The sequence below is a fragment of the Syngnathus floridae genome, chromosome 7 (genome assembly GCF_059516105.1).
Source record: "Syngnathus floridae isolate MCC-2025c chromosome 7, RoL_Sflo_1.0, whole genome shotgun sequence".
Taxonomy (NCBI): domain Eukaryota; kingdom Metazoa; phylum Chordata; class Actinopteri; order Syngnathiformes; family Syngnathidae; genus Syngnathus; species Syngnathus floridae.
This window is the reverse complement of record NC_142419.1, coordinates 18,464,261-18,474,858: the sequence shown is the minus strand read 5'-3', so window position 1 is coordinate 18,474,858 and position 10,598 is coordinate 18,464,261. Positions and strand designations below refer to the sequence as shown.

At 50.0% G+C, this 10,598-nt stretch overlaps 2 protein-coding genes, 1 long non-coding RNA gene and 1 other non-coding gene across 6 annotated transcripts in view; 3 read left to right on the top strand and 1 right to left on the bottom strand.

Moving 5' to 3' along the window:
• The first annotated feature begins 551 nt into the window (after positions 1-551).
• On the top strand, positions 552-2,816 carry LOC148395821 (uncharacterized). The gene is made up of 2 exons (XR_015859299.1): positions 552-665; positions 1,859-2,816. It is a non-coding gene; the product is annotated as an uncharacterized LOC148395821 (long non-coding RNA).
• A 1,936-nt stretch (positions 2,817-4,752) lies between these two features.
• Positions 4,753-7,783, bottom strand: rrp8 (ribosomal RNA processing 8). 2 transcript variants are annotated; one of them, XM_088379997.1, is made up of 8 exons: positions 7,595-7,783; positions 7,414-7,525; positions 7,017-7,275; positions 5,962-6,937; positions 5,745-5,874; positions 5,563-5,669; positions 5,326-5,422; positions 4,753-5,196 (listed from the first exon to the last, which is right to left on the bottom strand). In XM_088379997.1, the coding sequence occupies exons 2-8, from the start codon at positions 7,507-7,509 to the stop codon at positions 5,083-5,085; spliced, it is 1,779 nt and encodes a 592-aa protein (XP_088236123.1). In that variant the 5' UTR covers positions 7,510-7,525; positions 7,595-7,783; the 3' UTR covers positions 4,753-5,082. The 2 variants fall into 2 exon arrangements, with proteins under 2 accessions (XP_088236123.1, XP_088236124.1); XM_088379998.1 differs by having other exon boundaries at positions 5,962-6,904.
• Positions 7,784-8,150: 367 nt separating this feature from the next.
• Positions 8,151-10,598, top strand: part of cog6 (component of oligomeric golgi complex 6) — a 50,532-nt gene continuing 48,084 nt past the window's right edge. The window contains exons 1-2 of one of the 2 annotated variants that reach the window (XM_088379994.1): positions 8,151-8,291; positions 10,426-10,539. The gene's annotated coding sequence lies outside the window, so the exon portion shown is untranslated. Of the gene's footprint in view, positions 8,292-10,425; positions 10,581-10,598 lie in introns of both variants that reach the window. The other variant, XM_088379995.1, reaches the window with a different exon arrangement.
• On the top strand, positions 8,513-8,585 carry trnak-uuu (transfer RNA lysine (anticodon UUU)). Its single transcript has one exon. It is a non-coding gene; the product is annotated as a tRNA-Lys (tRNA).

The following is a 10,598-nucleotide window of genomic DNA, read 5'->3' as shown; positions in this document are numbered from 1 at the left end:
CTCCTAACGTGTCAGACCCGTTCCATTTTCAGGGCTCCTGTTTCCAAAGCATAGGAGAAGCGACTTTCCAGTCTTTTGATTGGTTCCGAGCGGGGTCCCCTCATGCGACTGCCACCGCTTGCCAATGACGTAGATGCATAAATGCACTACTTGATCATTAGGCCTCTCTGCACAAAAGGTTCAAAACGTGCAATAGTGGTGTGTTATTGTTGGTAGCAGAAATAAGCGGCTCCCTCCCTCCCTCCCTCACACACACACACACACACACACACACACACACACACACACACACACACACACACACACACACACACACACACACACACACACACGCAAACACACGCGAGCGCGCGCGCGCGCGGGCAGCCGCCTAATCACTTAGCGCAAGGCTGCCAAATGCAGAGTCAGCGCAAGTAACGCAAAGGTGACGCTGGCTGCTGTTTGCTATCGGCAGGCAGGAAAGCAAGGAGCTGCGTGCGCGCGTGCGTGCGCGTCTTGGGATAACACCTGCAATATGGGCTGCTCTAGTTGGAACGTCACTCCCCGTGATAGGCGGAACCAAATTCAAGCGTGATTGTGAGTCGAGGAAATCGCAAGTCTCGGCCGTCGTTGGCAGTCACGCTTTGTCTTTCTTGTCAGCTTTGATTTTCGCATTTGCGTTCCAAGTACGTATGCAGCAGCGACGGAACTTTGGTCGGCTCCAACATCTTGCTTGTTTTCCTGTCTGCTGGAAAACATGGGCCACCAGGTCATAGCAGAGCCTCATTGGTATTGCGATCGAGTCCAATCCACTTTTGCACCAAGTTGAGGCGCATGAGCGCTGCATTGCGTGCCGTTTGACACCCACTGGCTGCAGCGGTGCCGATGAGCTCGAGTGCCCCCCCCGGCCCGCATCTGATCTTTCTTTCAAAAGAGGCCAAGCCAGCGCGAGCAAGGGAACGCCGCCGGCCGCGTGCAATCGCCGCCACGTCCATAAAGTGGCATCGATTTGCGAGCGGGCGGGGGCTGGAGCCGTTCGGCCTGCTGCTTGCTCGGGGCTTTGCGTGGCAATTCGTGTTGCGTCAGCTGCACGCCGAGATCCACGCACGCATCGTCATTAAGTTCCTTCATTAGGAGCTGCCTGCCAACGAAGGAAGTCTTCGACTCACGTTACACCTCATGCGGCGCTCCAGTGCCACGTGGGCACATTCTTAAACGCATATATTCGTCTGCCTCTGTTTATTTAGTCAATATATTTTTCTCGTCGTTTCGGTCTAGTATTATTTCCTCATATCTATCAGAATCCTGACAAATGTCAATTAAGTGACTCATTTGAGCCAGCTAGGCGTTACCTGCTAACTCGGTGGCTCAAAGTATGGAACTGCATCTTTGACATGAAAATGTTCATTTACGGCCAGTCGACTATCCCAAGTGGATGAAGTGCTAAAAGAGATTCCGCTTATGGCGAGTAAACAAATGAAGCAACTCGCGTTCAGTTGCATCAACGCACGAAGCACTCAGCTATGCGCGTGCGTGTGTGCGCGGCATAATGAGTCGCCGACTCGCCACTAAATGCCTCTTGACGGCCTGCCTCATCATCTGCGAGTCATTTCAAGTCCACTAAGGAGTCATTAGGCGCACGAGAGTGGATGAGTTGAACTCTTTAAAAGCTTTGCGGCCATGCAGAGCCATGCAAGGCGCATTTGCACCCGGGTGGCTGCTAAAGACGCGCACAATGACACTGCGCGAATCCGTCCATCCATCGAGCCTCAGATGGGTTTTAGTTGATGACTTTTCGGCGCCTGCCTCCCTGGCCATTGTTCAAAACGAGCCTTTGTTTACGGTTTGAAATGAGGTCCGTTCTATGTTTGTTTTTCAGCCATGACACGGTTGAATTCTGAAACCTTTGGAGCGCCGATGTGGTTGCGGCGCATCCCGACCCCGTCAACGTGACCTGGATGGACATCTGTGAAAAGGAGCGGAGGGTTCGTGCGCAAACTCACCGTCTGGGAAAGACATTCCGGCCCAGAGCAGCGAAGCACTTTGGACGTTTTCCGGACTCTTCATCCAAGCTTCCGAAGCATTCGACAGGGAAGCGCTTGGGCTGCTTTAATTAGCGTGTAAAAGTGACCTCCACACTTTCGTTCCTGACGTTATTACGTTGGCTCCAAGCGGCGTGTCAAGTGTGTGCGCGCGTGCGTGCGTGCGCGTGCGTGCGTGTCCAAAAATGGAATGTTCCATTTCTTTCCTGAACTGTGTTTCACCTTCCTCCAACATTGTCTCCAATGCTAACCAGCTAACTTGTTTAGCAGAGGCAAGGTGGCATATGTAAAGCTCCAGTATAAAGCTGCAGGAGTTTGAAGACAAAGCGCTGACTCCACAATTCTTCTCAGTGCCTCGTTTCCTCATCCATCCACGGGCGGACAGACGTGGCCCGTCACTGACCGAGCTCCTTCAAAAGCTTCTAGGAACCACAAGTGAGTGGACTCGGTCGGCCTCCTGCTGCGGTGAAAAATGGACACGAGGCGACAAGCTTGTCGCAAAGTCGAAAAATGCTTTGTTTTCTTGATGAAAGTGGAGCTATCTGCAGAGCCTCTTTACATTTTGAGCTCACTCCATCCAGGAGTTGGAATGAAAGTAACTTCCAATATGGCCGAGTTGACATTTTTCAAGCGGCTTGGCCGACTCGTCCCCGAGTCGTCAGAGGTCTTCCGCGGCTTATGGGTACCCGAAGGGCTTGAGTGGAACCTGGATCGCTATCTCGAAACGCCGCTTTGCTGCAAAAGAAGCCGCTAAACGAGTGTGCACCTGTATCAATAAAGCAGCCTGGAAATGGATTTATTTCTTCCATCCAGTGTCTGAGCACCGCGCCGTATTTCACCACACAACATATTGACTTTGGACGTGGGCGCGCTTGGAAAAAAAATCGCGCTCTTGTTTTACGGGCCCTGGTAGACTTGGACGGATCTTTTGGCCGCGCGCTGGAGGGGCCGCTTTCTTTGTCAGCGCGCCACGTGACTCCAAAGCGGCCTGCCTGCCTGCCTGCCTTTACGAGCCTCCCAAGTGAAACGATGACACGGATGCGCCGCTAGCTTGCTTGCTTGCTTGCTTTTTTCCTGCGCAAAGTGTCAAAGCAGACATGCGTAGCGAGCGGGAACACGGTGCCGGCCGGGTGGGCTAAGACACTTCTTTGGCTGTGTGACCAGACGGAGGTCGACGGCCATGTTTGGGCCCCACTTGACCTTTGCGCTGCGGCTGCTGCTTGATTTGTAAACGCGTTTTGATGTGCAGGAAAAACTCAAGCCAGTCGTGAAGGGTGTTTGGTTGACTTTGGTTTAGAAAGCGATTTGTTTTTGTCCCCTTTTCCTTGTCTGGCCTGCCGTCTGCTCGTTAGGCTTTCATTTGCAGCTGTTCTCGTCAAGGCCGTCAAGCGATGGCCGTGCTCCAGCTGCACGTGTCTCCACCCGGTCACACGCTGCCTTTTGCAAAGGCGTCATTTTTGGCTTAGGGTTGAAACTATGTCACCTGGGGAAAATGCGAGATGCTCATTGGTCCCTCGTGTGCCAACAAGTCGGCTGAAGACTTTCAAACAGGAGCAACCTCAGAGGCAATTGGCAACGTTGCACATCAACACCAAGTAAGTTTCATGCTTTGATTCCAATAAGATGTATGCCAGCCGCTTCATACGAGTTATTTCAAGGACTTTCTCTCACTTTGACTCGTGTCATATTATTTTGAAGAGAACTCTTCTTTTGAGCCAATTCTTAGCCCAAGATGGGTTAAGTCGGGGTCAAACCCGGAGGCTTAGGCATTCGTGTTTCCGCTGGGGTTCGGCTTCGGTTCAGCCAGAGTTAGTTTGGCTAAAAAAAAAAAGAAAAGAGGATGACATGCTTGGATGCCATTCCTGTGCAGAAATTCAATCTGCCTTTGGCCTCGGAATAGAAAGAAGTCCATCTTTTGTTCATTTTCCTGTTGGAAAGAAAACGAGTGAGTCATTTGATGTGGGATGTGCGCTTTGCACAACTTTCCACACGGGCCGGCGTCGCTGCATGGCTCGCTCGCTCGCTCGGCTCTCTCTGCAGTGTTGATGAGCGGCGGCACATTGCGGGCCTCGCACTGGCCGGGGCCTGCTTTTGCATTGGGGCGAGCCGTCGTGGAGGAGGCGCACCAGACTGGTATAACTGGGAGTTACAGTTGTTCCTTTAGTCGAAAAAAACCAATCACTTGTGAGAGCTTTCCCATTCTGAATAATAATTGAGTAACCATGGCTGAAAAGACAAAAGGTAGGCCCTATTGGTTGGAAAGCAGATCACGCCTACGTTGTTTTGTGCTCACATTCAACTTATTAGTGAATCTGGGGAAAGTGTGCACTGAGGCTGTCGTGGCCTAGATTTGTTTGGAAAATCAATGGAGATTAATAGCCCACGAGCGACGTGTGCGTGTCGGCAAGTCGTCCAAGCAGTGCAGAAGTTGGACGCCAAAATAAAGAGCAGAACTTGGACGGTTCGGAGCGAGCGCAGAAGGAGTCAATTGACGAACGGCAACCAAGAGAAAGCAACTCATTTGAAAGATGCACAAGTCTTGCCACCCACCCAAAAATGAAACTACTCAAAGAAATGACGCCATAAACAGCCGTTTGGTTACATTCGATCATGTTCATGTCGGCTTGTTGGGGCGCTATTTTCTTATTTCCCCAGCACGGCGGTGTTAGTAGGCCCCCTTGCGGCTAATGCTGAAGAGTGCAGCAAAAGCAATCAAAAGAGCGGCACACTGTTTAGTTAGCCAGGCAGGCAGTTTCTATTCCACTTCTTATCCTAAAAGAAACTTTGATGCATGATTATTCTTGTAACATTACACTTTCAGGACTGCTGTAAGAAACCCTTTCTTCCAAGGCTTTATTCTCATCGTGTCATAAAATGTTGACTTGAATTATTTCACATCATTTTCTATAGTTGAAGGAATTGCATACAAAAACAATGATTAAAAACAACAAAGAAAACGTGTTCATATTTTAACAACTGTACACACGTCCACGTTAAAACCTTTTTCAAAAGACATCCTCATTTGGAGCAAATGTGTTCTTAAACGTGGCTCGGGAACAAATCATCTCTTCTTGTACAAGCAGGCCTTCAGCTGCAAGCCGAAATTCTTGACGTTTTGCGGCGCGTCGTCCGTCTTGATGAGGTCGAACGTGTAGAAATGAGTGTTCTCCGTATCCTACAAAGAGAGAGAACGCAAACACAAGGTTACAAAGGCTTCCTCCTTACTATCATAACATGAATTAAAAAAGGGCCATTTATTGTAAGCAAAATGAAAATATCGGTGAACCCCCCCCCAACCTTTCACCTTCGATTCCAACTTGAATCCCAGCCTAGTCAGCGCCATGAGGAAGTTCCTCACGTTGTCGAACCGGCTCGCCACCTCGGCGATTTTCAGCTTGCCCCTAAAAAAGGGACAGACTGCTCTGAGATACGAGTGAGCGCCATCAAGACGCCGTCACCCGTATCAAGGGGCTCCATTTTTTTCCGTTTTCCGCGGCAAATTGCCCGACGGACGACTTCTTGAATGAATCAATTGACCTACCCTCTTTTCAAGACCCGGTTGGCCTCGGCAAGGAAAGCGGCCAGGTTGGTCCCCATCAGCGACAGGCAGAAGACGGCGATGTCCACCGACCTGTCCTGCAGCGGCACCTGCCGACAGAGAGGCCGTCGGGGGGTGAGCACTTTTGCAAAGACACACACACGCACGGGCACGGGCTGGCTCACGTGGGCCATGTCGCAGACTGTCACCAGGTCGCAGAGGGCCACCAAGTCAAAGCTGTGCACTTTGTTCTTGACGCTGAGCGCGATCTTACAGTCACCGCAGCCAAAGTCGGCCACCACCAGCGACGGAGGCCTGAAAGCGCAACAAAACGACAAAGTCTTGCGTGAGATGCCCGCCACTAAACAGTTTGGGTTGAAATGGACCGCTGCCACGTCTTACTTGCGTTGAATGTAGTCGATGATGGCGTCCACGGGGTTGGCGGGCCAGCGCCGCACCTGCTCGGCAAAGCCCCGGTGGTAGATCTCGAAGGCCGGCGGGTCCTGCTGGAACATGCGCTTGGCCTCGCCGCTGCTGCTGCAGTACAGGAACTGGTTGATGTGGCGGAAGCGGGCCGCCTCCAGGCGCTGCTCCATGCGCCGGCGCAACCTGCCGGAGCGGTCCTCCGGCGCATCCTCGGCCTCCTGCAAAACGGGCTCCTTCTCGGGCTCCTCCTCCCGCTCCTCGGCCGCCCCGAGAAGCTTGCACAGGTGCTGGCGTTTCAGCCTCTCGGCCTTGAGCAGCTCGGCTTTTTGCCGTCCTGTCCGGGAATCCCGTGCGGACCCGTTGACGGGGGGGGTGTCCCTTTGCCGCTTGGCGCTTTTAACGGCTTCCGTCTCAGCAGTGGCGTCCGTCTTTTTCCTTTTCTGCGGCAGCGCTGTGCGGACTGGCGCTTGCACTCTTTTGTCCCCATGGACAGGCGCGCGCCTCGTCGCCGGACGTTTGTCCTCATCCTTCTCGGCGGTGTCGTCCTCGTCCGTTCTTTTCCATTTCTGCGGCAGCGCTGTGTGGTCTGGCGCTATCACTCTTTGGCCCCCATGGACAGGCGGGCGCCTGGTCACCGGACATTTGTCCTGGTCCTTCTCGGCGGCGTTGCCCTCATGCGTCTTTTTCTGCGGCAGCGTTTTCTTGTCCGGCACTTGAGCTGGTTTGCCCCCAGTGAGAGCCGCGCACCTGGTCGCCGGAGGTTTGTCCTTGTCCTTCTCCGCTTCCTTTTGAGCTTTGATCTGCTGGTATTTATTTTTACATTTCCTCTTGTTCTTCATTTTGTTTTTCCACTGCTGCCTGTTGAATTTCAGGGCATCGGCGGCCGACGTCTGCACCGCTTCTTTGTCCTCCGTCTCGCCTGCCGGTGCCGAAAGACATCTTTGCGTTATTTCTATTGAACCACAGAAGGCAATTCCTGATTTGAATAACAGAGGTGTGTTTTAAAAGAATCACATCATGGCAACACTCACCAATTTTCTTTTCCACTTTGTTCTTCTTGGTTCCACTTTTGTCTTCCTTCACCTCAATGTTGTTCTCCCGCTCTTCTGTTGTCGCACTGGCTTGTTTCGTTCTCTTCCTCCTCTTTTTCTTCCTCTTCTTCTTGGTGTGCGGCGCAGCGGCTTCGAGGTCGCTGTCGCTGTCAGGCTGACGCTCGTCGTCCTTCCAGTCTGGTATGGATTCCAACATCTGCAGCGTTCGCAGGAGGCTCTTCTTTCCCACATGTTTGGACTAAGCAGAATGGAAAATACTATGGATGTGTCAACTGTCACCCCAAAGCCCTTTTTCCTCCTCGGGTTAACAAGACTAGATGGTGCCACAAGGGGCTTCGTTGTCATTTTGTTGTGCAGACTGCACAGCACGCCGTACCTTTCCATTGGGGCTCTTGCGGTCTGGCTTCTTTTTCACAACACTTTGACTGAGGACGTCGGCAGCGTCATCCCAGTCTTCGTCCTCATTAAACATAGTCCCCCCCTAAGCCCTGTATATTGCCGAAACATTCATTTTTTAAAGTAAGACCGTCCCCAAAATCAGCTCCAATTTTACTTACCGGTCTGCGACGTGTCTAATCGAGTCGACAGTTGATGAAAACGGCAAAGTTACAATTAAATTTAGTTAACTATATTCTGTTGAGTATGTTAAACTAGGAGTATATAAATAGATGCTTGCTGTTTGGACCACGTTTGTTGCTCTAGTAGGATGCGCGTGGACGACGCATAACAGTTTACGGCGCGCTTCGATGACGTCGTGAACACGTCTCTGCTCCAAACTTTTTTTAGTTTATTTCAAATGTATAAAAGCATTGGCATTGTACATTTGCCACCCAAAAATACTTTGCTTAAAAAAACCGCCATTGTATTTCATGATTTTCCTGTTTTCATCGAGCACATAAGTTTTGGGTGTTTTTTTTCCCACTTGTATTTATTTATATTTATTTTTATTTTTTTAATACAAGAACCTTGACTTCCCCTGTCTGAACACACTCTACATACATTTTAATTCAATTTAGATACAGAGATAACTTTAAAAATATATACTACATAGTGGACATTGGTATTTGATAGCATCGTGAATGACGTAAATCGTGACGTTTCCACTTTTCCCACTCGGCCTCAAGATGGCGGAAAAGTATCTCATTTCGTTTTGGTCGTTTTAATTTTATAACACTTCATTTAAAAGAAAATCAAATTCATCAATTTAATGACTACACAAGTAAAGAGACAAATGATTCATCACCGAGGAGACAGGTAAATGCATTTAATACCGCTAAAAGAAAGTACATCGATGTAATTTTGTCAGTGCGGCAGTGTTAGCTACGTCTGGTCATTTTCTAAATGAAAAACAGCTATTTACGTGTGAGATGTCGTTCTTAGTTTATTGGATAATGATTGTCTTATAAAGTACTTTTGAAACCGGCAACACTCTAGACAGCGGTTTTAAAAAAGCTGGGCACGCTGAGTTGTGCAGAGCCCGGATAGCTCAGTCGGTAGAGCATCAGACTTTTAATCTGAGGGTCCAGGGTTCAAGTCCCTGTTCGGGCGGGCTCGATTTTCTTGTCGTCAATTGTTTTTACGTACCCTCATGACTACAAATGACGATATACAGCAACGTTGGGTAGCTCCAGAGGTAGCAAATGTACGTCAGGTAGTTACATACTGTACTGTATGTTTCATTGGGTAGGACACCTGTAGGAGTTCCCTGGACCCCCTTTTAATCTCGAACATTTTGTCAAATGTTTTTTCCAGAGAAGTTAGGAGGAAAGAAAAGTTCTGTGAAAGCCAAACGAGAGCTGTGTGTTCAGCACTCACGAGTAATTAGAGCACTTTTTAACCGTTGGCTGTAATTCCTGTTCAGTCAGCGATTTGGAAAGAATAGATGGGCTAAGTGAAACAAGGCGAAACTCATTACCCTAACACTCGGGTGAAGCTGCTTAATGTGTTGTGAATGACACTTGGTGACCAGATGCAAACTTCCAAACCTCACTTCCACTTTCATTTAAGCATGAAAATAAAGGAAGCACTTTGATGGCCTGTTCATCCTTCAAGTAATAGTAAGCTTCACTGGCATTGCTGCTGCTGCTGCCCCGAAATCAGAAATGTTTTCTCAACACAAGGCTTCAGATGGCAGACGCAAAATCACAGGGCAGTGGACAATGTGTTAAGATGCAAGTATAGTAAGTCCAAGCTGGAACAAATGATCCAAGAAGTGGAGTCAGCCCTTAATGTCTACTTGCAATAACACAAGATATAAATCCACCTGGTGGTGAGAGCGTGGGGGCTAGTTTGTCGCTGTAATGAGGGCCCCAACACTCTTGGAATTGTTGTCTTTCGTACTACTTTCACAACTCAATTCTTGGAAGAAAAACACCTGGCTTTCCCAGTCCTGATGACCATTTTTATGGGTGCCCACGACCTGAGTCAATCCCCTGGAAAGTTAGAAAATAAAAACCAAAACATGGGCTGTCCAGACTGGAGAAAGCCAACATCTCCATGTATAAGTCCGGAAGCAGCCCGACCCATTAAGCAGCACAAAGCAACGAGCGTCTCACTCACGTGCCTCCACGCAGGCTTTCATCATAGCTTTAATGGCTCCTCGACAGCAGCCGTATAAATAATGCAAATATGTTCGTGCAGCCTGGTGTCAAAGGAGCACAAAGACTAGCTGGGGGTAATCATTACCTTGCCGGCCTGGCCTGGCCTGGCCTGGCCTGGCCTGGCCTGCCCTGGGGGGAGGAGGAACATAATGAGAGAAAATCCGCTGAGGGCTGTGACGGACGGATGGGCTCCTCAGATGTGCAATACGTTGATAGATGATGCGAGACATCATCACCGCCGAAACTTCAAACGCCTCTTTTCACACTGTCCAATTCGCAGCGAGCAGCCTACGATGTGACAATATTCCCCGGTCAACTTGCCTCGACACATTCCGTCCGGGCATAAAATGGCAGCAGCTTTTACGGGTGCTGTAAAACGGGCGATTGGCAAGCGGGCGGTCCGGGCAGGTGTCGGCACTCGCTCGCTTGCTGTTTTGGAGCCGAGCAGATGCGGTGTGTGGCTTTACGTGCTTTTCATTTTCCATCAAAATGTACGTCTGACTTTTGAGAGCGGTCTGCCCTTTCCTTCCTCCACTGAGCATCTTGGAGGAGCAGCTGTGCACGCCTGTACCCGGCCGGCGTTTTGGACTTCTCTTAAGTGCCTGCTCTCTGCATACGTACACAAAGTGTATAACAGTCTTTGTTTTTTCCTAGCCCCGCCCACTGATTGATTGATTGATCCCCTTGAAATCTTCTTGGAGGGTGTGAAAAGCGTGCTATCATTTTTGATACTTGAGTTCTTTTGACAAAAACATGCCTGAGAATGTGTCCTATTTGTCCTTTTGAAGGCACCCTCAAAGTGTGGAAGCGCTGCTGACGAGGCATCTGTCCATCCGCCGTGACCGTCGTGGGTCAACCGGCCGGCCGAGACGAGCCACGTTTGCAAGCGGCGAAGGAAGAAGGTGCCGACGGCGTGATTTCTATCGGGGTGCCTCATTGCCATGTGAGGAAAATCGCATGC

Bases quoted from the DNA above. Each gene is read 5' to 3' on its own strand.
- rrp8 (XM_088379997.1), bottom strand. From the start codon at position 7,509: ATGTTTAATGAGGACGAAGACTGGGATGACGCTGCCGACGTCCTCAGT. The intron at 6,938-7,016 runs GTGAGTGTTGCC...GTGGTTCAATAG, and splicing joins CAAAGTGGAAAAGAAAATTG to AAATAACGCAAAGATGTCTT. The intron at 5,670-5,744 runs GTGAGCCAGCCC...CTCTGTCGGCAG, and splicing joins CAGTCTGCGACATGGCCCAC to GTGCCGCTGCAGGACAGGTC.